The sequence below is a fragment of the Hyposmocoma kahamanoa genome, unplaced genomic scaffold (genome assembly GCF_003589595.1).
Source record: "Hyposmocoma kahamanoa isolate Upper Pololo Valley unplaced genomic scaffold, ASM358959v1 66, whole genome shotgun sequence".
NCBI classification, from domain to species: Eukaryota; Metazoa; Arthropoda; class Insecta; order Lepidoptera; family Cosmopterigidae; genus Hyposmocoma; species Hyposmocoma kahamanoa.
Window position 1 is genome coordinate 12882843 of NW_020653854.1, and position 25574 is coordinate 12908416.

The 25574-nt window shown below is 34.5% G+C and overlaps 2 protein-coding genes across 5 annotated transcripts in view; one reads left to right on the forward strand and one right to left on the reverse strand.

Annotated features, from left to right (window-relative positions):
- Window positions 1-873: 873 nt before the first annotated feature.
- LOC113231899 lies at window positions 874-8466 on the forward strand. The gene is made up of 4 exons (XM_026466440.1): window positions 874-1173; window positions 1818-1989; window positions 2758-4001; window positions 8407-8466. The coding sequence occupies exons 1-4, from the start codon at window positions 904-906 to the stop codon at window positions 8464-8466; spliced, it is 1746 nt and encodes a 581-aa protein (XP_026322225.1). The 5' UTR covers window positions 874-903.
- Window positions 8467-12467: 4001 nt separating this feature from the next.
- The window catches only part of LOC113232098 (terminal nucleotidyltransferase 5C), a 304794-nt gene continuing 291687 nt past the window's right edge, over window positions 12468-25574 (reverse strand). For all 4 annotated transcript variants that reach the window (XM_026466734.1, XM_026466733.1, XM_026466731.1 and 1 more), the window contains 2 exons: window positions 17912-18855; window positions 12468-17616 (listed from right to left, as the gene is read on the reverse strand). In XM_026466734.1, the coding sequence (XP_026322519.1) occupies window positions 17322-17616; window positions 17912-18855 (1239 nt within the window). In that variant the 3' untranslated portion in view covers window positions 12468-17321. The remainder of the gene's footprint in view (window positions 17617-17911; window positions 18856-25574) is intronic.

Consider the following 25574-nt stretch of genomic DNA (forward strand, 5'->3'; position numbering starts at 1 on the left):
TACCCCACAATGTGAGGCCTTTATATTTTTTTGGACGTCACTATCCCGGCCATCCTGTATATTACAAAATGTAATTTTAAAACGGGAATAAGAAGATGAAGAAAGAGTGAAAAAAGGACTTGGCGAATAACTACGAGATATATATACATAAGCAATAGAGATAGTGGATGAAAAAAAATTGATTAAAAAGTAGTTTATATTGTGCGGTGGTATTTCTTTACTTGTATTTTGACAGAGGGGACTGCCTATGCATGGCGTCTCCGATTATTTATTTTTATCCACCTCTAAGGATTATCTTAGACTATTTCCATCCTCTGAGCCGATTATGCTCAGGGTTAGACCATAGACTTAAGGGTTAGACCTTAGAGGATGGAAAAAAAAGAAGGTTAGACCATAGAATGATTGTAGGGCAAGAATGCTTTAAATTATATTTTATATGTTTGTATTCCTATTTAACCTTTATCGCACTTCCCTGATCCTTTTTTCCAAATTATTTTCCCTTTCCATTGTTTTCCTTGAATAAGTTTCCCCGTTTTATAGTGGCACAAATGCAAACCGCGAAATGTCAGAAACAAAAAAAAAATGACTTGACATTTCTTACACCTTTTTTAATAATTAAAACCTTAGACTATGGAAATATTTTTTTCCATCCTCTAAGATTAAAACTGACACTCTGGCGATGATCGCCATAATTTTTATATTATTCTTTTTTTCCATCCTCTAATTTTATTCTTATAAAACTGACAAAGGCACAAGTCTAGTGGCTACCATAAAGGAAATAATAATATTTCTGAGTTTTGTTTCTATTTATTATAAATTTTACGCATAATGCCGATTGGACGTGTTTTTGTTATGACGTATTCATTAGTGCTGGTAGGTCTATTTGCTTCGTTCGCGTATTTAATGACGACAATAGATCCACCCAAGAAACTGCAACCACTTAATGATACACATGTATCATCTACTGTAACTACTACTGTTTTCCAAACTTCTCCTACTTCTGAAACTATAATTGCTCTTAAAACTGCTGCTACTAAAACTACTACTAATTCTAAAACTACTACTACTGAAACTACTGATAAGAACAAGCGTGCAGGAGGACGTATAGCTGCCCAAGTTAATATAAGAGGTCACAGAAGAAAAGAAAACTTTAAGGATGAGTTAACAAAAACAGTAAGGTCACGTTATGTAAGAATAGAGTTTTCTGAGAGACGTAGTTTTTGTATAGAACATAGTTGCCATATATTTTTAAATGTAGCTAGTTGTTGAATACGAATCGTGTTGTGGTGTATAAGCGATACAACTTGAATTCATAGTTTTACACCGGTAGAAAACTGATGTACAAAAGCTTCGAGTTTGACTTAAACTGCGTACTTAATTAAAATAGTTTTTGAATTTTTGAAGAACCAAATTTTGAAGCTTCAATCTGCCTAACATACAAGCTCAAACATGTTGAAAGAAAATCGCGGTAGAATTTTATAGGTTGATTGTTGGTATTATAACTAGTTCGTTACCACGTTTTGACTTCTTGTCAGTTTCGTCAGTCAAGTCATGACCATGGAACGTGTAACTGTTCCAAAATATCGGGAAAATAAGTGTTACCTAACCTAAACTGTAACTAGTGAGAGTTTGGTCAAATTTTAATAGGAGTGTAACTTACCTGAAAATTTTTACAACCAATTATTCTTGTACTTGATATAGACACAAAATATATATTTTTTTCATTTATTTATTTCATGATGGCCACAATGTTATGCTATCCCTGTAAAGTACTTTTTTATGCACACATTTGATGCTTTTTAGTACTAACGCTTCAGATTCCTGAACTACCATCTACAACACAGTCTACTGTTTTGCGATACATGATATCTCCTATGCCATATGACGTAACATACACAAACACTGGGATCTCAGAGAAGCCAATAGAACATACCTTAATGGAACTCGGTGACAAAATACAAAGGATACTACCACCTGTTCACCCAGCAGGTAATCTATTCATTAGAAGTGAGAATACAGCGGCGATATATTTTTCCAACTGGTAGACATGCATTTGCAATTAATTATAACAATAGTAATTGATATAATGTAATAATAATAATAACGATAAAAAGATTTATTGCGTCAATAACGATACAAAAACATAATGTATAAAAATAGTATATAGAGGTTTGATGCAAAAGGCAATGGCTCAGCTTTTTATTGGTTCATCTCCGTAAGCCTTGCTCAACACTGGTTTTCAGCCATTCCCCCTTTTCCTGATATCTAGAACGGAACATACACGAGGTATAGCAATTAAAAGAAAAACATATTATAAACAATATCAAATAAAAAAAGGTATGTATTAGTGGCACTTGTACGTGTGCGTGTATGTGTTTGTGTGTGTATGTCTCTCTGGGTATGTTTGTGTGTGAGAGGTGTCGTATGAGTGCGTGTGAGTGTGTTTATCTGTTATGGGAAGTTATCGGTGAATGCGAATGAGTATGTCCATTTTAGTTTAGAAGAAGTTTTTTTAAATGAGATCTTTCCAGCAAGCGTGATTCAAATACGCCGCAGCAATTTGTTTTTTTTTTATCAAAGCCATTTTATATTTAATTTTGAAATGTTGTTCACTTGTAATGTAACGGTACCAAAAGTTAGTTATTTCTGAGGTAAGTTAGACACAGACGATCCATAAAATGCCTATCATAGGTAAAGTTACGTTACGACTGTCACGGTCCATTCTTTTTAATATTCATTGTGTATATTTTATTTTAGTGAAAGGATTTAGAAGGTCTGTTGATGACGCTGGGTATGGATTAACAGATAAAAATGTAATTTTACTCAAAGTTGTATGTGATGAAGATGAACCGAGAATCGAAATTAAACTAGCTACCAATGGGTATTCGAAACAACCCAAGAGTTCCAAAATTAAATTAAGTAAAAAGACTGAAATTGAGAAACTAAAATATTACGTTCAATTTCACAACAAATCTGTACTTGATGATTTACTTGTTGAACCGAGTTACTCAAGTAACGACATAGACTATTACTATCAAGCTAGTAAAATGTCTGCCTCGATTTTTAAAGAAAATGGTTACGTGCGTAACGAAGCAACAATTAAGATAAATGGTTCCCCACTCAATGAACTTCATAAGTCACTCTTGACAACAGATAGCGATGCAAGTACAATTTCTTATAGCCTTCCTACATACACCACACAACATAAATCAAATATTGACTCAACTGGGCTAGTTAATAATGTAACAATGCTCGCCAATGAAGAAACTGATGCTATTGAGACCGTTAATACAAAGGATTTTTATACTCACCATAACAACTTAACGCAAAATGGTAATATTAGTGAAATAACTACACCGCCCGAAGTACTTAATGTAGATAAATTTTTACAAAATGTGGATAGTTATCGAAAAATCTATTCACAATCATTTTACCAGCGCGATAAATCTGACCTCGCTAGAGGTGTGTCGCAGGTGACATCAGATTTCTTACTCCATTTTTTGCCACTTGTTGTGCCACATGCTTTGCCACGTTCAGCGAATTTGATGAGTTTTTCAAATGGTTCGAATAATGATGATTTTAAAACTAACAAAGGAGAAAATAAAAAAATACTGAAAAGCTCACCTATTTTAGGTAAAATTATGACTGACTTGAATATAAATGTCAAAACGAGATTGCTACATTCGGATCATGAACTAAATAATAATAATACTATCAATCATCATAAAATAAGCAATATAACAGATGAAAGTGATATCACCGGTGACTTCGAGAATACAACGGTTGACAGCACGACGACTATCGATGGCTTTAAAATGATTTTTTTAAGAAAAGATCTCAGAGAAACTTTAGTGAGGTCCTCTACTCCTAATATGACGATTGTTAAAGTTACACCAATAGAAACAAACGTAAATAAACCGAAAACTTGGTCGTTTAGCAACAATAATGAAATAAAATACAATTTAACACCTACTACATCCACGTTTAGAGTTAAAAAGGAGGTAAACGTAAATGTAAACGTAGAGTTTCCAAAAGGAAATAATTCATCATTTTTATCTCAAAAACACAAAATTAATGTTGAAGGTACTACAAAGATTATAGAAAGGCAACGCAAGAATTTCAACTTGTTTAAAAACAAGATTAGTACCCCATTTGTTTCCAATTTTATTCAGGGAACGGCACTAACGACGAACGACATGCGTACAAGCTGGTTAGAAAATAAATCCAAAGAAAATAAGACTTTTCGCAAACTTGGAAGACATTTTCATGAAACTCATGCACTGAAGCCTGTAGTTACCATTGCTTATATAAATACAATTACCATAAGTGATAATTTATCTCCTACAAACTCTTCAGAAACGGAAATATATCCCATTTTGTAGATGGTTTTATCGGTGTTTGTTATAATTATTTTACATATTTTACTATAATTAAATATACGTTTACAGTAAACTGTGTCGTTGGTGTTTCATAGCGTAGAGCAATTACTTTATGATCAGAATATCAGAATTGCCGGACCTTAGCGGAGTATATGAAGTAAATAACTTTAATTCTATGCGTTCCTATCGCTCCGGAATGGGGTATATTAGTTTACTTTTTATTAGATTAGTTTTTGTAATTAATGTTTTTACTTACATATATATATATATATATATTTTACTTGTTGTTTTTTTTTCGTTTTATTACTAAATTAAATTGTTAAGCTGGCTATAGTTTTAAGCGTAGTTTAGTTTAGATCCTTAAGTACTTTATAAAAACTTAAATAACTCAATTTAGTACTAATAAGCAGTGTGAGGTTACAGTAGAGAGGTAGCATTTCTACGTGTGGCGCGCCGATACGTCCCTGTCTGCCTTGAAGGACGTTGGCAGATTGCTTTAGCTTGCAACACTAATAAATAGTAACTCATGTCTAAACTAGTTATACATTATGAATATTCATGAATTTATGAACATGTATCCAACGATATTTTCTTTTCATAATTCCATGTGACGGGACGAACAAGTCGTGCGCCTAGTGGTAAGTGACATTCCTATCCATTCAGAGCTTTACATCGCAAAGATCTTCGGGGCACTGCCACTGCGCCCGTCACCTTGAGGCATAAGTTGACAAGTTCCATGTGCCTGCAATTTCACCAGCACACTTACCCTTCCAAACCCGGACGCAGTAATGCTCACATTTCTGCTTCGCGGCACAAATAGGTAAGATGGCAGTACTTCCCTAGATGAACTCTTTCACAAGGAGTTCTAAATCTATGTAGTAGATTGAAGTCTTTGCGTGCATTCGATTTCTGAAGGAAAATGCAAAAGCTTTTTAAAATAAAATTGTAAAAAAAATGTCACTTGTTCTCTAAATGAAATCTCGTTATTAATTTTAAATACATAATTAAAAAACAATGTGGTGGTAATAAAAATTGTGCAGGAAAAGAGAAGCATATTAACGACATCAAAGAATAAAAGGAGAAAAGATGTTTAGGCATCTGATACGTTATGATGTTTTTTAGAAGCTTTATTTCTATAAAATGATCTATAAAATCTTCTGGAAGATCGAAGAAAAGAGCGGCTGAGGAAAACCGAGACGAAGTTATTTAGATCAGATAAGGGAAACACTTAATGTCGATCGTTTTAGCAATGCTACCTACTCTAACAATGAAGCGATTTCAACACTTCACTGTGTGTCAATAAATTAGAATATCATAATTTGAATATTTTTTAATAAAGATCTAGGAACAACCCCTTCAAAAACTTTACGTCTGTCTTTTCACATACAAACTCAAAATTTTGTACTTATACGTTTAACCGACTGAAATAATTTTCGTCGTACCTTTTTATCTTGAATTTCTTATGGATACGTTTTTGGAATAACTTGATTAAATTATTGCAAAATTTAATTAACGGTACCTAAATACAAATATATTTTAATTCATATGTTACTGTACTATGGTAAAATAATCATGGTGTATAATGTAGAGACTTTCAAAATAAAGACGAAACTATATTTTTTGCAAAAAAAATGAATATCATGATAGTAAAAAAACATCATGAACTCAATAAAATGAACGTACAGACGAAATGTCAAAATTTGCATGTGTTTGGGTAAAGAATCGGAAAAATGGTAGATAAAATAACATCAATTTTAGAAACTGACAAGTTGATTTTAAAAATGCATGAAGTTGATTTTTGTTTCAAAAGAGTATTGCTTCGATTTGTGTCGCTATTGTTACTAAGTATATTTTGCGTATTTTATTTAGTGTCAGTTTTGTTACAAAAAAAGTAATATGAAGAGGCGTAATTTCATTTGCGACAGTTTCGAAGAATGTAATAAAACGAAATTCATTTATTCAGAAAGGTACGTCAATAGGATAAATATAGTTTTGTAGAAAAAGGTTATGGTAAGAGGAATTGTTCTTCTACATACGCCTATTACTGGTACACATAACTTTGTAGAATTTAAATAGTACAGAACTAAGTGCGTCGATAAGAAAATATTGAATTGTGTCACTACAGTGGATTGAAAATATTTTCTATTACATATTACAGTGTTAAAATGATTTCTTTTATAGCCAGTTCATTCTTAACTTAAGACTTGTGCTCTTATATCCGAATTATTTTCACTGTTAGTTGTTAGCTGCTTTCTTTCGCATTATTCTTTTTTAAGTATGACTATTTTGTTGAATTAGATAGTGTACAGGAGGATTTTTATTATATTTACCATACCTGTTTCAGACAACAAAGAGTAGTCACCATGGAGGAGATGTGTATAAGCATAAGCATATAATTTTTAAATGATACAATATACCTACATATAACACATATTTTTGTAATGTGGTTCTTCGGATGTTGTTGATCTATAAGTAGCAGACGCAAACTATAATGTGCTTACTACTCATGGAACCACACCAGAATTAATTATGCATTATGTGCACAAAAGAAAACTTAGTTATATTATTTTTATCTTTTACCGTTTGAGTTTATACATTTTTTTAAATTTCCAAATAAAGTTGATATTTGGTATTAAAAATCAAATAAATTTTGTGTTTTAAATAACTATTAAAGGAATAATAATTGATATGCATCACGATTCGTTTTTTAAAAATTATATCTCAGTTTTTTTATTCTAATTGATGGCGACAGTATTGATATTGGCAAATCCAGTCACCACGATGGCAAACATATCCCATGCACAGTTTAACAAAGCGGCTACTTGGAGTTGTAGCGTGATCAGCGTGGCCAAGTCTCGTCCGCGACATATAGTGCCGTCGAAATTATGAAGAATTACTGATATTTTTAATAAATTTGTAATCTTTTTTAATTTTGTTTTAGATGAAGATGAAGTAAGTACTTTCTAAGTTTTTAAAACTTGTTTACTTTTAATTTTTGTTCGCTTTTTAAAGCAAAAGTTAAAATTCCGAAGGAGAGTATGCAAATAACAGTTTGCGGTGTTATTGAGCCGCTCAGTCGAGTGGTAACTTTTTCAATTTTCCGCGTTCTCGGCTAGGAAATCATTTTTATGAGATGCGTCAAGTAATACACGTGAAAAATGGAAAAAAAATGTATTTTATGTGTGACATATTCATGGTATTTTCAAATGGAACGTTGGAATAATTAATTCGCACCTTTAGTGTAATAAGGCCAAATCTGCAAAATGACAATTTCGCACATGAGGCCTTTATTAAGTAATTTCAGGAGATAGGTTCCTAATATTCCTAATCCTATGAACGATTTTAGTCTATAACTTTTTCATGCTTAAATAGGAAAGTTATAAAATTTTACATAAATTGTTTCGTCTAATTCGTATTATTTGTACAAGCACTTCTGAGATATCATCACATGTAACTTTATTATACCAAGGATACAAATTAATTGAAACAGTCAAAAAGCAGGTATTGACAGGGTTGAGTACACTGACAAGTTTATTTGACACTCTAGGTATATTTATTTCGTGAAACGTAGGAGCTGTGTATAATAAGTATTTATTTATCTATTAACATTAATACCATCTGTGTAAACTTGGTATATTGCGTCTGACGGAAATTGTCAATGCTTTGTTTGTATATCATTTATTTATAAGAATTATATTACAAAAAAGTTTGGTGACGTACAAGTTTTATTAAAATCCAAATTTACTTTTACTGAAATTGATGTTTGCATTATTCTTCTTTTTCCTTATTGGCGGTCCACTGTATAGATTCCGCTATCTTATCAAGTTAACCACTTAGTAATTTCAGAGGCTTCTGCAGGTTCTGCTGTGGAGTACAATATGAGAAAGTACCATCTTTCGTATTAGAAACCTATGGCGACCATGGCCAATGTCGAGTGGTTGGCAAACCTGCTTCATTCTAATGTATTTGACATTATGATTTGTCATCAATTCGACATTGCACTAAAAAGTTTAATATTTATTTTTAGGGTAAAGGCGCAATCAAATCTGGCGTTTGTAGAAGCGCCGCTGCGGTCGCGCAACTGTAGCGCAAATGGGTGTACTACGTGAGTGTGAATGCCGATTACGCGAATGACGATAGTGCGAAGACGGTTGCGCGAAAGCTTAAATGCGCGATAGTTCATTTGCGCGAATGGTCAGTTGCGCGAAAGCTTGAATGCGCGAATGACGATAGCACGAAGACAGATTTGCGAAACTATATATTTGCGAAACTATATATATTTGCGCACTATCGTCATTCGCGTAATCGGCACTCGCGCTCACGTAGTACACCCAGCGCATATACTATTAGAGATAGATTTTTCGTACAATTTCACAAAGCGCGTCAGTCGCATGTCTGAGCATGTCAGACGCGCCCTAAATCTTTTAAAATGCACTAAATATGTCATGTCCCCCATGTGACCACGATAAACGACTCCAAACTCGAGATATAGGTATCTGCCGTTGTTCTTTTTTTTTAAGCTTTCATTACAATAAATAAAACTTGGTAAACTTCTCTTAGTACAATAAATACACTATACCGGACTCTTTAGCAAAGCTAAGCAGCTTAGCAAACTTTTTGAAGTAGCTTTTTTACAGATTTAACAAACTAATAATTTAAAGTAATATATATACAAATCTTTGTTTGGTCTTATTGCATACAACAGGTGAGTTGCTTAACGGCTACTCAACTCCATTTATTATAATCGTTTCAGACACGCTCTAATTTAATCTGCGTAAACTTATTATTCTAAGGCGTAAACATTTTTCCATCCTCTAAGGTAAACATATATGAACAAGTTTTCTGCGATATTTACTAGGTAGTCTTTAAACAAAAATAGATTTTCAACTGTCAAAGATTGTCTGTGTAATGGATGTTGCACTGTTGCAACAAAACAACACGTTCTTATACTTAAAGATAAGCTACGCTCACTCGCATTTCACAGTGGTCGTAAACAAACAAGAGAGTAACGACCATACATACATACATGTATATATATATATATATATATTTATAATACCAAGTGACGAGACGAACAATAAACATTTGCTCATAAAACTGAACAAAATTCATAGAAAATGGAAGTTCAAACAAAACATTGTTGCTGTAAGTAATTTTGTTTATTCGGTTTTATTGAGAACACGATGTTTACAGTATTTAGAGATCTGTTATTCACTCCAGATAAATAAATCGTCTGATTTCTGACCTGAGAGAATATTGAACCTGAACTAGAAGACAAATGTTCCAGATGTTTAAATCATTTATTCAAAAGTTGATTTTTGGAAATCGGGACCATGGAGATTGAGGATAAAACAGTCTTTTGTCTCTTTTAGTTCATCGTCATTGCCAACCCATTATACGGGCTGTTGATGAGCTCTGACTCTAATCAGAGGGATTATGTGGCGGGCTATGACCAATTTTTGTCTATATGTGCGCGTTAAAGCTCATTTCACCAGACTGCAAGTAAATCCTCACAACTTATATAATGCCAATTCAATGTCGCCTTAAAAAGGCTCAAATTATGCGTATTCACGGATCAAGTCTGCAGGCAAGGAATTCCTCTCCATAACCGAACGGTGGGAAAAATATAGATAAGCAGCTGTTTAAGGCTCAACTTTACCTCTACTAAATGCAAGTCACCGATAAGTCTCCTAGCAGGTTTTTTACAGGAATGGTCAGTTAATATTTAGCAATTCTATGTTATAGAAGCAATATTTCGTTCATAACCGGACTAGTTCTTGGTACAGTTGTAGAAACTGTCCCGGTGTGAAGCAACGCCTCATCTTATAAAGAATGCCAGACTTTCGAGCTACATTCTTGGCCATGGATTCAACGTACTTATCTGCTGTACTTTAGGATCCATTCCACGTAGCTGAAGATGGTCAGCTATCGACAGCACAGAAAAATATTACTGTATTTTATTATTTTATTTATTTTAGGAAGGTTTACAGCTTAAACAATGATATATAACACAAAAAAAAAGTATGTGAATTAAGTCCCTAAAGGAATGTTGAAATGTAGTTAAAAAAATTTGTCGTGCAAACGGTACTGGGCGTGACGTCATTGGTAAATATTTTAAATTTTATGAGATAAAGTGACTAGACGAACAAGTCGTGCGCCTGGTGATAAACGACACGCCTATCCATAACAATTGCAGTGCCACTCAGAGCTTTAATCACAAAGATCTGAGGAGCACTACCACCCTTGAGACATAAAGTTGACAACTCCCATGTGTATAGTCCACTATCACCGGTATAACACGATCAGTCATCACAGAGCGAGGAAAGGAATTGGAAAGAGAGTGGAGGAGACTGCATACAATTTATAGCTTATTCTACATGCTGTAAGAAATTCAGAATTACGAACATTCCTAATGTCTTGTCTTATAACAAGAATATATACCTGCTAGAGATTATCTTCGAGGATTTTTTATATCTATATTCTATGTCATATTCCCGTTAATATGCTTTATTAACGAGTTCTTATTGTTACACGCTGAAACGCTGGGGGGGGGGGGGGGGCAGCTGGTAGAGACTAGTGGAATAGGCCATTCTATCGTAGGTGACGAGACGGTGTAAATGTATGGCCGCACATACTGGTTCGACAACAAGGTTTTCCTTTTATCACATGTTTACCATATTAGTTGTCTACAGAGGTCAGTAATGTTTCTCTCCTTGGTAATTTCTTAAAGTTGGCGATACAAACAAAGATATATTGTAGATGTTGCAACTGTCTTCATAGGGCATTCAAATAGAATGGGTTATTGGTCAATTGTTATATATGTCTTAAATAATATTAGTCTCGTGTTGAATTTTCAATTTTCTCTGTTTCCATTATAGAAGTATGCTATTGTAATCATTGGGTATAACTTAAGGTTTCAGTTGATCAATTTCGGTAAAGAAAGAAAGAAAAGAAACATTTATTGACCTTGTTAAGACTTACACATATAGAAGAAAGTTTTGATTAACATTAAATTATAAGCCGACATGGTTCCAACTCAGGATATGTCACAGCTCGACTGCCGTAACGCAGGTTTTCAGTTGGAGCCACAGTAGGTACAATTGCATAAGCCTACATTGCTTAAGTTAATAATAGAATTAAATTAAATTAAATTAAACTAATTTAAATTCAAATATATCTTTATTTCATAAGTAAGCAAATTACACTTAACAATTGTCACATTGAATAAATACTACTACTCGTTTGGAAGGCATATTCTTCCGAGAAGACAAGAAACTTTAGGGTTAGCACTTTTTAAATAGGCATTTGTACACATTTATCATTTACATTATTTGTTTCAAATATCATAGATCAAAACGACCTTTAAACGGGTCACCATAGATTTTTGTCATCCAATAACGCAGAAACTTTTTTGTTTCAATATCCTTATGACCCTAGTAAGCGGCAAAATTTTGAATATCAACTTGAATCTTATTATAGGAGCGTATACACTATCTTATCCTATACTATTCGTTATGCAGAAGATACTAAGTATTTTTCTTAACATAAATTACGTTAGTAAGTTATTGTAATGTTAATTTCTTTAGATTCTGTTACAACCATAGATTTAGTATATGGAATACTAAATCTATGGTTACAACTACTCGAAAATTGCTCTGAAAACAAGTTTTTGCGGGACAACACAGACGGCATTATCCTAAAGCAAAATGCCGTGTACCATTAAACTGTGAAATTAGCTAAACTAAATCAATCTAGCGGTTTTTACGTCAGAAAGATTGTGTATTTTTTTTAAATCGCGGACATCGTAGAGTTAAGGCGTTTCAACAAAAAGTACTAAATAAAATATAAGTGCTTATAGTTTTCTTGTGCGGGAAGTTATACGATTATAGGCCGTTTGTTTATGCTAATTTTAGTAGAAAAACAATGACAAAAACAAATCTCATTGACCCATAGATATGTTATTTTTCATATGTCTATGGACTGACCTTTATTAATATCAAGTTTACCATAATTATTTACTCTTGCAATTGAATAATCTATTATAGGCATGTAGACATAACTATTAAGGGAAAAAAATAAAAGACTACATTCACTGTTTATATCACTTTTTTATAATTTATTTTCACAACATTTTTATTTAATTTTCTGTAAAATTTACAATAGCTTAAAAGTCCTCACAAAATTTATACTTAAATTTTCTTTTCGCAACAACAGCGTACGGGCGCTTCATACCAAGTAACAGGCAACTCGGAAGAGGAAATAATAACTACCATGTAAATATATTTGATAAAAGCTAACAATAAGCTTATTATAACGTAAGGCGTTATACCTAGTATCCCCTACACTAGAGAGTCGGAATGCCGAATGCTCGCATTAACATATGAGCGGCGCAGACGGCATAACATGGTTTCACACAATTCTTAGGCAAGATGAACAACAATTATACTGTTTTGTCGTGAATATACTTGTTTAAAATCTCAAGATAAGATCACAAAGTACTGATACCACTTAAAAAAATTTTACCGATCACTAAGTTTTAGGCTAAAATCTATTATAATTGTAGTCAAGAGTAATAAACAGTCGTCAATAAAAAATGGTCGCTATTTTTGCTATTTTTACTATTTTTACGCTTTGCTATTTTTCTGCCCTGATCATAGGTACTGAAATTCACCAACATAGTAGACCGTATGTTCCTTCATTGTAGTATAACCCATAGAAATTGATACGTCCTGTTTAAAGTACGATTTAACAATTGTTCCGTGTCTACTTATCGTGTCTTGTAGTTAAGGAAGGTTTTCCAATTTACCTGAATTATATATTGAAAAGTCTCTGTTTCATTGATAGAAAAAAATCGATAATTAAATTCCAAAGTATAGTCAAAACAACGCACAGTATCAGCTGTTACAATACTAAAATGCTTTGAAAATAAAGACACATTTACATAAGTAGATTCGATTTTCAATTGAAAACGTATTTCATTTGGATGCATAATGTTGTTTGCGAGTACAGATGGGTCTGCTACGCCATATGTGTCCTAACGGAACATATGCAACGGACTAACACTAATTTGATTTTATTTATACACTTTGTAGAATTCAATTACTTTTACGTACTGCTACACAGTTGTTGCTCATAACCATCGAGTTTTTGAAACCATGCTTTCATTTTGGCGCTTGCGTGTTTTACATAACTATACAAATTAAATACTATTATGACTTTCAAAGAGTTAATTTGCTACGATCAAGTTGAATACTTTAAGACTAACTGGCAAGACAAATTCTATGTGCAATTTATCTTCTAGTTAGCGTCACTTGGCTGTAGCAAAATCGGCTCTCGTCTACGGATAATGTAAAGATCTTTATCTAGAGTAAATGCTTCAAGTATCCGTTATTTCCACATCATACTGTGTTTTACACAGCATTCTTTCTTTTTCTTTAATGCAATGTACTCTCATACTATGAATACATTGTACATATTTATAGATGTACACAAGCATACGTAGTTGAATCTATTATTATAGGACTTTGTATTTATTGTAAATGCATTAAAAAACTTACACAAAAGATTTTACTTGTGTAACAGTTGAGTGTTCATTGTAACTGTCGATGTTTTGTTAAAATTTTTGCTAAATTTAATTGTAAATTACAATTAATGTTACGATTAAAATTGTGTGTTTCTGCTTAATTTTATCAGTGTTCAAACTTTTAGAGTTTAAAGATTTAGAGAAAGATTGCGTAACACCGCCAAAAGTAACATCCACTATAAAGAACATCATTACTATTATGATGTTTAGTATTAGTCAGATCTGTTCAGCGTTTCGTAAAACCATCATTTGAAATCCCGTTATTGTTTTTCTAAGCAATTTCTTGAGGTAAACCAATTTGTTTACCTCAAGAGATTCAGTCTTGAAATTATTTAAGACTGAATTGGATTGGATTATTCTAAAACGCATAAATTTGAACCTTGCTTCGAACAACGTTTTATCATTAGGTAAGTACAGAAAAATTATTCACTCCAAAACGCTACTTTAAACTAACTTTAGTTTTTAAAATATCCGCAATTTTTGGCTCAATAAACTTTGCTAGTGCTATTTTTAACGTTGACAACTAGAACAAAGAAAATGTATATTTCTACTTTAACACTCCACATCCTCTGCTACACTTCCAATATATACATATAGAAATACAACCAATCATAACACGCAAGCGCCCTGACCAGTGAAAAAAATATACTATATAAAAAAAATTTAACATTATAAAATAAGGCTAGCTGAAAACTGATGGTAACTTTAGAAAAATAAAACCCTAAACTACATTGCAATGTCTCTCTTGTTTCTTTCCGAAACACTTGTATTATTTTTAATATTATTTAGACCGTAATTGGAAGCGATTGGTCACAAAAAACGTTGTACAGATTGGAAGAGCTTGAATAGACAAGTATGGAGATAGTTTCATCCGCCATGATTAATTGACTATTTGGAGAAGATCCAGTCAACACACACCTTAGCCGATGAAGCGTTATCTCCGTCTAATTAATTAAATAGACAAGTTCTGTCTCAGCAACAAATCAACATGATTATACTGTAGTGACTGTAATACTCGTCTACTCACTTTATTTCTCAGTCTATACAGTTATATCGAAGAAAAATCACAAAATATACACATTCGAATACCGAACATTTAATCCACGCGAGGAGGTATATATTAAATTCTGCCAATAGCTGATCTACATTATAGATATAACAATCACAGTTATTTATAATAATTACAAGACAATAAAGATGACAATAAAATAGTGTCGAAAAGACTACAAATCACAATTTAGACGCCTGCCTCGATGTGGAAAGTAGAACTAGTGATAATTAACTTACATTCACTATTATTAGAAATGGAATATAGTTAAGATCAGCTAACATTATGTACTTCATTTAAATCTAAGTACAGACGATTGCGAAATATACTTTAGTTCTAGGGCCATCTGAAGTTTTGTGGTTTCATCCATAACGTATAATGACTACTTACAAGAAACAAATGTTGCAGTAACAAAAATAATAATTTATGTAAGAGTTAAGAATATAATTAGTGTTTTTGGCTCTTCAGCAAATACTGTAAGCTTTAAATCAGAGTTAGAGACATAGTTACTGGCAAGAATTTAGAAGTTGGATGAAACGTAGCATTTTACCATGTGGTAAAATTTAGGGTGGTGGGAATGCAGTTGTGTAGTATTTAAAAACAACCACAGGCGCAGCCACGATACTCGGAAAAAGTTCTGAATTCCCGTAAAATTGTCAGACAAAGTAAAAAAATGAGATCTTAAATTTTGGTTCGACAGTGAGCAAATCGGAAATTCGTTCATAATAAACTCGTTAATTGTTCCGAAGTATAAGATAACTAAAAACGGATTGTACTTAATCACTCCGGATATACAAACTACCAAAAATATAGACTATATCGTAACAACATTGTTTAGTACAAGCCCTAATAGACTTCCATGCAATACTTTTGTATAAATATAGTTTATCTTGAATATGCATTGGCAAATATCTAAAACATGCACATTTTGGCCGGACAATGTTTATACGGTCGTTTATAATAGCTATATCTCATTAAAATACAACAGTAATAGTATATCTCTCTATTGGATTTAATCTACATAATAATGTTATGTAAGTGTATAATATTCTTCGACAACAGGTTAACTCTACAACAATTAAATCACATTTTGTCATAACATTTACTGCTTTTATACAAACTGTAATTGATGAGATGTTAGGAGTTAAAAAACATATTCATAAGTACTCAGTTACAATGATTTCGCTACTTGTAAATGTTCTTAAAATATTTATATATGATTTATAATTAACAAGAGTGACTTTAATATTGTACACACCTTAGTTTAACAATTTTTTTTTTGTTTTTTATTTTTTTTCTTGTTTTATATTTAATCTTAGTTTGTTACTTCGTACGCCAAGCCGTATACAATACTAGAGCGATCACGAGAGAGGAAAATTGTATACACAGTACATCTTTAAGTTATATAAAATACTCTATAGTAAAATATGTATTCGTTTTGGGCGCTCCTGGCCAAGGGCTGTGGCCAGCGCGCTACACAACGGCGCAATAAAAACTATAAAAGAACGGAATTTCTCGCGTAAAGGCCATCGGACAAGGCCGGAGTTGTTTTATCTACTTTCTAATTACTTCAGACATGTGCTACATCTTTCCAATTGCAGTCTGTTCCCATTCCGCATCCTACGCCTCCTTCTGTCTTGTGAGACATGCCACTATTTTATGGAGACAATTTCTATAGTACAATAAAAGCTTAAACGTAACTAACTAGTCTTTTTCATAGGCAGACCATCGACTCAGACTTACTCCCTAACTTTTTAACGTGAATAATAATTTTCGTACTGCTAACATATTAACTTATCAACACGAAAGGAGTACGACTAGAAATTATTCCACGCATCGATCTAGTGAGCTCCGCCTGGACGTATCGCACGCTCCTTATGGCTCTAGCTAACGTCCTATTCAATATAATTGGCGATGGGTGGTGCTGCGGTGTACTGTCCCGCTGCGCCTATTGACGACCCACAATTGATCTGGGTAAAGTGAGCAACTCGAATTGACACCGAGTGAATTGTCTCCACTACGCGTTTGTCAGCGGCGTGCACGCGCCTTTGAAACTTAAGTCTACCGGCCTGTCTTTTTTCGCTTCGACGTTTCTCTTTTAATATTTTTTTTGTCGACTAAAATTACAATATAATCCAGCCAAGAATACGAAGCGGACCGCGAAACTCTATATACAGTCACACCTAGGAGAGCGAATCATATATATACATATATTTTTACTCGTATTATATACATTTGGCACTAAATTCATCGATCGATAGGGGGAGAATCACGCCTGTCGGCCGGCGACCGCGTCGCGCGCCTAGTGTGGTCACGCCGGCGCGTGCGCGGGCATGGGCATAGGCGGCAGCGCGCCACGGCAGCATTCGCAGCAGACCTGCGCTGCGGCGCTGGCGGCGGCGGCACACGCAGCACATGCAGCGCAAGCCGCGCACACGCACACGTAGTAACCGGGTGGTGGCGGCGGTGGAGCCAAGAACAGAGGTGCACGTGCGCACAACTCGCGACACGCCAGCGCCTCGATCAACGCCAGCGTCTGCCGTCGTTCGTGCCCCATCAGGCACACGGTCGACTCGCGCACCACGCCGTGCAGCAGGGTTAGGTATCTGCAATTGACGATTTTCGTTATTCCACAATACAATAACTTTTGAGAGTCATTAAAAGGATTGCGAAAATGAAAGAAGGAAAGAAAAATTTATTCATTAAATTGAGACACCATACACACTTTAATACTTAAGACTAAAACAACAAGTGACTGAGTAATTTTAAGTTAGTAAGTGTGCATAGTGGCGTAAAAGAGAAAAAGGATACGACTTAGCAATATGTCTATCTCGGGCGAGACAGACACTAATTTTCAGTCGTTCTTGTTTCAACATCGTTCAAGTGATGGTTGACATTTACCTGTGTTTGAGTGCTTCCTCCTCGGGGCCCACAAAGTGATTCCGTAGGTAAGCCTCGAGCTTAGCGCGCTGCTGACCGAGCTCGGGAAAGTCAATAAAGAACCGCGAGCACATGTAGCGCTCTAGCGTTTTGATTTTATCTGGTCGCGCCGGTCGATATGCCTTGGCAAGCAGCGCGCAATATTTAAGAAGGCCGCCGCCGCGGATCTCTTCCGGCTGACGCGTCGCTATCAGCTTCTCAGAGAGGTGTTGCAACGCCTCGTGAAAATCGCCGTATACTGACTCGCCGACCACAGTTGGGTAGAAGTTCTCTCCGATCGGTAACTGCGCGCACTCATGAAATGCGAGAAGAGAGTCGAGGGCAATCTGGAACGAGTCTACCGAAAACTCGAACTGACGGCGCATCGTGTCGACAAACTTGAGTTCTACGGATTTGTGCCCGCGTGAATTGCCCAACGATATTAGTGACCAGCGGTCGCCATCAGAGTTGACGCGCACCATCTTAGTGACATACGCTTCTTTCAGTCCGGCAGGGCTGGCTCGACGGCGCGGTGTGGCCGGCGGCAACAGTGTAGCAAGATGCTGAAGCACGGCCGCCTTAACGCGGTCGCAGTGACGCGCTGTAGGCAGCTCGGCCGTGAAGATTAAATCGATATCAGAGTATGGCTGAGGGCGGTCAGCAAGCACGTGGGAGGCCGCGCCGCCATTTAGGCGCACGTCGCGCACGACTACGCCCGCGCCGCCTACGCTAACAGCGGCCTCAAGTCGCGCTCGCACGCCCGCTACCAGCTCGCGCAGACGCACGTGCAGTGTGGGGAAGTTGCCGCGCCCATGGATAGGCACCACCTCGTCCATCACGTCGTTAAGTCGCCGCACCTGCTCATACGACAGCACAGCATGCCGCTCGCCGCATCCATCCTCCGATGGCGAATAGCTCGACTCGCTCTGTAACAACAAATGAATCATATTAAATTCCTTGTTTTCATATACCAAGTATATAAATACCAAGCATTTTGAAACATACAGATATAAACTTATATTGTGGAATTGGCATCCATCTTGAAGTAAGCAAGCCGTAAACTGATATTTAGTATAAAACAGCCTATTTATTATATTATAATTTATTTGACTTCGCATCTAACATTGTTAAAACCATTGTATTACAACGGAATGATTATTAATAGGCCGTACCGAAATAATAGATAAAGAAAAATCGTACTTTGTAAATTTCCTAGAAATGTTCGCGTGTAAAGTCTATTGTTCAAAATGACGTCAGTTTTAAGTGATAAAATAGAAGACAAATACGGGCAATCCATCAAGGCCTTGCGGGACACGTTCGGACAGAAAAAATCAACAAAGATTAAGTGCTCATAATAAATTTGTAAAGCAAATTCCTAAATTCGCAAAGGCAAGTGCCTTGACTTTAATGTCCGAGTTAACGATCTTTCCAATCATAAAAACACTGAACGAAAGGACCTAGTATAACGTCTTTCCAAAAATTTAAAAGTAAATATTTGTAAGTATTTTATTTGTGAGCTAGGATTAACAAAAACAGCAACGGAAATTTAAAGGTTTGACAATATTCTATTGTTCGATGCGTCTATCACAATAACTATTTTCTATTGTAGAGTTTGATCAAGTAGGTTTCAAAAGGTTTTTAGATACGTCAAGGAAATCAAGAACATTGTTCTGTTAACGCTGATGAATTCTAGACAAACCTTGTGCTCTGTGGGCCTAAAATGTATGGGAGGTATGTGGTATACCAGGCATGATCGTGTTTGTAAAGGTGTCGTTTAAAGAAAGATGCAAACTGAAGTTTTTACAATACTTTGGCAATTAACAAAGTGTTGCTTTATCAATCGTATAATTGTATTTATACGATATCTCAATTTGATACCCTTTAGTCATAATTCGAATGCTGAGTTAGTAACAATAATCAATAATAGACTTGCTTTAAATAGATACAGATAGTCACAATTTGGATCATATATCCCACACACTTGTCAGGAATTAAGAAGTAGGTGTACAATAGATCTAATAGATCCCGGAACGACGTCTTCGCATAACATTAGACAACATCATTTAAAAGCACTAAATTTTATACACTAGGACACTTTCAATCTCGAAAGGCCTAACTATCTGCCCGGAACCACTGGCAATGCTAGATAACTACATATAAAGACTCGGTATATGACTTGTTCACCTTTTACCGAGACTGGTATGAAAAGTTGTTAAAACTGTATCAAGTACGGTCAGTATTTGGCTTTGTAGATGTTAGATGTTGATAACTTTAAGTGTAGAGGATCAAAGAAAAGACGGGTTAATCATGAAAAATGTTGTGTATGGGAAGGAAGTGAATAACGGGGTGATAAGTGTAAGAGACGAATGAAAAAATGACAATAACCATAGCGAAAATAATAGTCAATACTTTATGTTCGTATGACATGGGTTGCGCTTGGATAGTAAGAGTGATAACAAATACCAATTATTTATTGGATAATATTATATTTGATCCTCAAAGATATAATTCATCTATTATAAATGTGCACTTTTTTAAATAAACGATTTTTTTAAAGTTTGATATATATAATTAAAAAGTAAAATATATTAATTGTTCCATATATATATTAGTTAATTTGCGGATAAATTATAAATGAACTGCATTTAAGGTAACACTATCATTATATTTAAGCATACTAAATGATCGTTGTGGCCTTCTTTGGGGGAGGCCTCTCTTCAGCAGTGGGCGTCTTTTGGCTGAAATGATGATGATGATGATGATACTAAATTAATATTTGGTATTAAAAAATAATATTTGCTCCTCTTTTTATCATTGGTCTTTTCTTTTATAGGTTGACGACATTTAAAACCAGTTTGATATTGATCTCTTAATAAATCTTGGTTGCTTCGTTGCGCCCCCCGCTGAGTAGGTTAGGTTAAATTCATATACTATGAAAAAGCAGCACGAGCTGAGCTAGTGAAGCGAGCGTGGCACGGCAGCGGCCGGCGAGCGCCAGAAGCAGAAATTATACTATAATTAATATAATATTAGTATAAATATAATCAACATTCACTTAGTTTTAAAAATAAGAATCTAAATTAATGCTTATTTGTCTTAGTTTTGAGGCTCAACATAAAACTATCAAAGTTAATTTATATCATATGATCGATGATTGATTTCATATTATTGCAAAGCATAATCTAGCTTCAGAAATAAGAAAAAAGAAAATTAATACTCTGCGGTTTTGTTTAAATTGAACTAGACGTTAAGTTTTCCATTTCTGCTTCAGACGTTTAGTTAAATTACATTAAATTTAAAACAATACAGTCTAATTGAATGTCTCAAACAGTATAATAGGAAACTAACAGAAACTTTATTCAGATCTAAATGACAACGACTTGAAAGCCGTATCTACTCGTAAAACTTAAACTTTCAGATTCTTTACAAGGTTAGACATTGCAAGATATCATAAAAATAACTTAGATCTTTGAGATTTTATATATCCTGTTAGAAATTAATATTGCGAGACTATTTAAATGTACCCGTAAATATTAAATTAAAATATTACAGGCTAATATAAATTACAGACAGAGTTTTCAACCTAGTGAAATATTACACTAATGATGAATACTCCTCAGATTGCAAAACGTTCAATTAAGTCTGGCAACATAATCTATGCTTTAACAAACTGAACGACCTTGACCTAGTACGTAACATAAATTTAATTAAGTGTCGATCAATCAGTCATTTCGTTCGCAAACTTTTGATTTTGCTTATTTCGGAAACAACGTTCGTTAACATATTTACATATTTTAAAAAGGCACATATTATGTAAAAGCTGTCAGTGTCATTGTCATGGCGCGGTGGTCGAGCGTGCCGTACGCGGTGACCTCGCAGCGGCGGGTGGCACCGCACGAAATCCCTATTGTTTTTCCTCGTCGATTTGAAATCAGTTGGTCAGCAGCCGAGGTCAATTGCACAATTGTAACGAATCGAAATACCCGCGGTTCAACGTATAACTTCTATGAAAATCAGAACTGTTAGTTCGTTTGACGTAGAAATCAGCTGATTGCAAGGTCGAAGCGTTTACAATGCGCCTTTACTCATTTTATCGTAAGCGCAAAGGCAATAAATATGCGGAAAGTGGAAGGACTCCTTTACCACACGTGACGGTGATCACCACGCCACACTTACCCCAAATATCTCGAAACGTATGTCTTTAAACCTTGGTATTCTAATAATTCCTGGTGTTACGTTTCCAGATCGGATAATTATATGGTATCGTATCGTACAAGGGCCCTTATGATGCAATCACATTTCCCTGTATATATTTATACGTAAGCATACCGGGTTATTTTCTTATGAAATCAAATTTTAGCACTACTACTACTACTATCAATAAATCGAAACACCATTTTATTCTTATTTTGGAAATTCGGATATATTTTTTAAACTTAACAAATCAAGAATTTAGGTTTGAATGAGGAACTTTATTTGTGTCAAAAAAAATGTTGTTTGTTTTAACGATAGTCATGCAAGAGGTTGCAAGTCTTAAATAACATTCTAGGTACAAAGATAAAGTATAAATTATATTTACTTAGTACGTTGAAATCAAGACAGCATTAAAAGTCGTGAATTATCGGAAATTAATTATCCTCGCAAAGGTTTTGTCATTAAAAACTTATTTCACAATAATTTTGATAACGCACTGGCACTGTCATTAAATAATCTTATCAATATTATTGTTTGGGATAAGAGAGCAGTATGTAATGAAATAAGCTATAAATATCTACATGCGTACTTAAACTAAACCCACAATAAAAGTGTCAAGCTCAAATTAAAACTGTTAATTAGAATTTACTTGGCCGAGGGAATAACTGCCTAAAACTAGAGCCGCAATTTTTGCGTAATTGATTTTAATAATACCTTTTATCGATACAATTATCAACGTCTATAAATAATTGTTTTTTTTTATATAGCATATACGAAAAATAAGTTCACTGTCATGCGACAATGTCGTCGCAAACACGTTCCGAATCACGCATACGTGAGAAAAGGCGGGGATCTACTGCTCGCGATGAGAGGCTCTTACAGCTCTAGATTGCGTCGACAATAAGGAAAATAACTACCTGTGATAATTTTTATATATCAAACTTATAAACCTAAACTGGTAAAATATTAATATAGGGCGTACTGCAAGGCACAACGAGGACTGAAAGGGTTCTGTTCTGTTAGGTAATTTAAAGAGTTAATATAATAAAAGAAAACAAATGGCGGGTTTTTGTAGTTGCAGTTTTTACACGTATTCATTATTAATTTATTTATACATTAGGTTTTAATTTTTTTAATTATGTATTTGTTACCATTTTAAGATCAGAGTCATCACTCTGTAGTCAATGCTCTATGAATAAAAAAAATATATAGAACGATACAGAAGAATAGAAATACAATAACATCAATAAAAAAATATATAGAACGATACGGAAGAATAGAAATAAAATAACATCAATAGAAATAAAAATATCTGACCACTACAATAAAGAATGCTAAAATTGAAACCGCAACACGTTTAAAGTATGCGTATATATCGCGTGCGAAGGGAAACGTGTGAAAGACGGAACGATTGAGCGATATATAGTAACAATTCGCTGAACAATAGGCACTTCTTGTTCACGGGTTTACGAATCTATTCCTCTGTTTTGTAGTTGTGTACTTAATTGTTAGAGTTAAGTTTTACCCATATTGGAGAGTACTTGAATAATATGATTTACGCTTTTATAGCACGATCTTATACTACTGAAAGATCTTCAAATAGTTTTGTCACTTTTTACAGGGTATGAAAGTAAAGAATTGGACGTTCAACGCTGCATTATTAAATGAGACTGAACTAATTTTGTATAAAACCAAGTGTGCAGGTACATGTATTTGATATTTTGCAAATTCAAATGTTATCGAGTGTGTTGTCGTTTTAATTAATGACGAAAGGGGCACACCCTGTCAAATTAAACGACTTTATAAACTGTAATCATTGTCCTTTATGAAATTTTAAAGTCCAGACCATCTTATTAGAGATATAATTCCGTTCCGCTTATTCAAACGAGACTCCATCGCAATTGGACTCATATAAGGTTATATATTTGCAAATAAAATTTGTGTGTAATTGACACATTCCAAATACCACAAGTCAGTTGATGATACATTATAATACCAAATAAGAATAAACAAAAGTAATATTAAAAGTGAAACTCCAAAGAATCATTACGGAAATTTTTGTAATCGAATTGTCGAATTTTCGGGCGAAGCCCGAAGCGTCCGCACGCCACCTTACGTAGGTAGTATACGGAGACTCTATTACAGTACAAGATTTCACAATTGTTCAAAATGTGAGGCATACTTCCCGATGTAGTGGAAATAAGATATTTATAGCGTATCTCGACCATCTCTTTGTTAGATTCTTTTATTTTGGAAGCTATGCCAAAAAGAGAAGTTTAAGGAAAAAATTCCAGACAATTACTCCAAATGTATGATTTTAAAGTAGGGAATTTCCTGTACTGTGAGTACCACAGTAACGATAATTCTGAGGGCAATAGCCAGAATACCCTGACCAGAACCAATTTAAAAAAATTTTTTTGGTTCAAATCAGGGATCGAGTCTGGAACCTCCTCATCAAGCGCCCATAGTACTTAATCACTGTGCCAACGAAGAGCATAACCAAACCCCGTAGTCTGAAACCGACCACGCGCCGCAGGCCGAGCCCGACCCCACCTACGGTGGGGTATAGGGCTCGTATGAAAATATTGACGGTACGAACACGTTTTTACATCACGATTTACGTACGTGTACGAATAGCGCACTGAAAACTATCAACTGGTAGGCAAAGTTATTAGTTAACCTATAAACTTAGTGTGTAATCGATTAAAAAGTGGCAATAGATGTAATTACAAGATGCTCGTACATAAAATTTGCCTCATAATAATCTGGTTTTTATAAACAGAAACTACGCAAAGATACGTAGTTGATTACAGAATATATCACAGTTCGTACGCGGGAAATAAAATGTAACTGTATTGACTGAATTCGATACGGTGCATTTTGAATCAATGCGTGAACTCAACAAGTAAAGAAACTATCATAAACTACACTGTAATCGCGTTTTATGCTTTTTGAATTGATCCATTAAACTACACAAACATGTATAATGGCTTATTCGTTTAAAGTCGTCGATATCGGCATAGGAAGTGGAACCAACTTAAGCGGATTTCCGTGAGACCAACAATTCAGGAGGCACAAATCCGGATCTCACGAATAACAAATAAACAGCTTTCATACTTTAATGCGTTCTATTAAGTTATTACACTTAGGTATAATCAATCGTCGATTTAAAGAACGATAAGGAAATGTCGTCATCCATTAATAATTGAGTTCAAGACTCAGGGGGTACTGGTAAGCCTGATAAATGACTTAGAACGTTAATTTTCGACTAAATAGCCGTATTTACATATTAATATAAATATTTTTTTTTATGATAGTGACGGAACGAATAAGTCATGTGCCTGGTGTTAAGCGACGTCTGTAGCAGTACAGCTACTGTGCCCGTCACCCTGAGACATAAGTTGACACATCACATGTGCCTGTAATTTCACCAGCACCCTTACCCTTTAAA

Coding starts and splice junctions, on each gene's coding strand:
- LOC113231899 (XM_026466440.1), top strand. CDS start 904: ATGACGACAATAGATCCACCCAAGAAACTGCAACCACTTAATGATACA. Junction 1,174..1,817: donor AGGATGAGTTAACAAAAACA/GTAAGGTCACGT, acceptor CTAACGCTTCAG/ATTCCTGAACTACCATCTAC. Junction 1,990..2,757: donor ACCACCTGTTCACCCAGCAG/GTAATCTATTCA, acceptor ATTTTATTTTAG/TGAAAGGATTTAGAAGGTCT.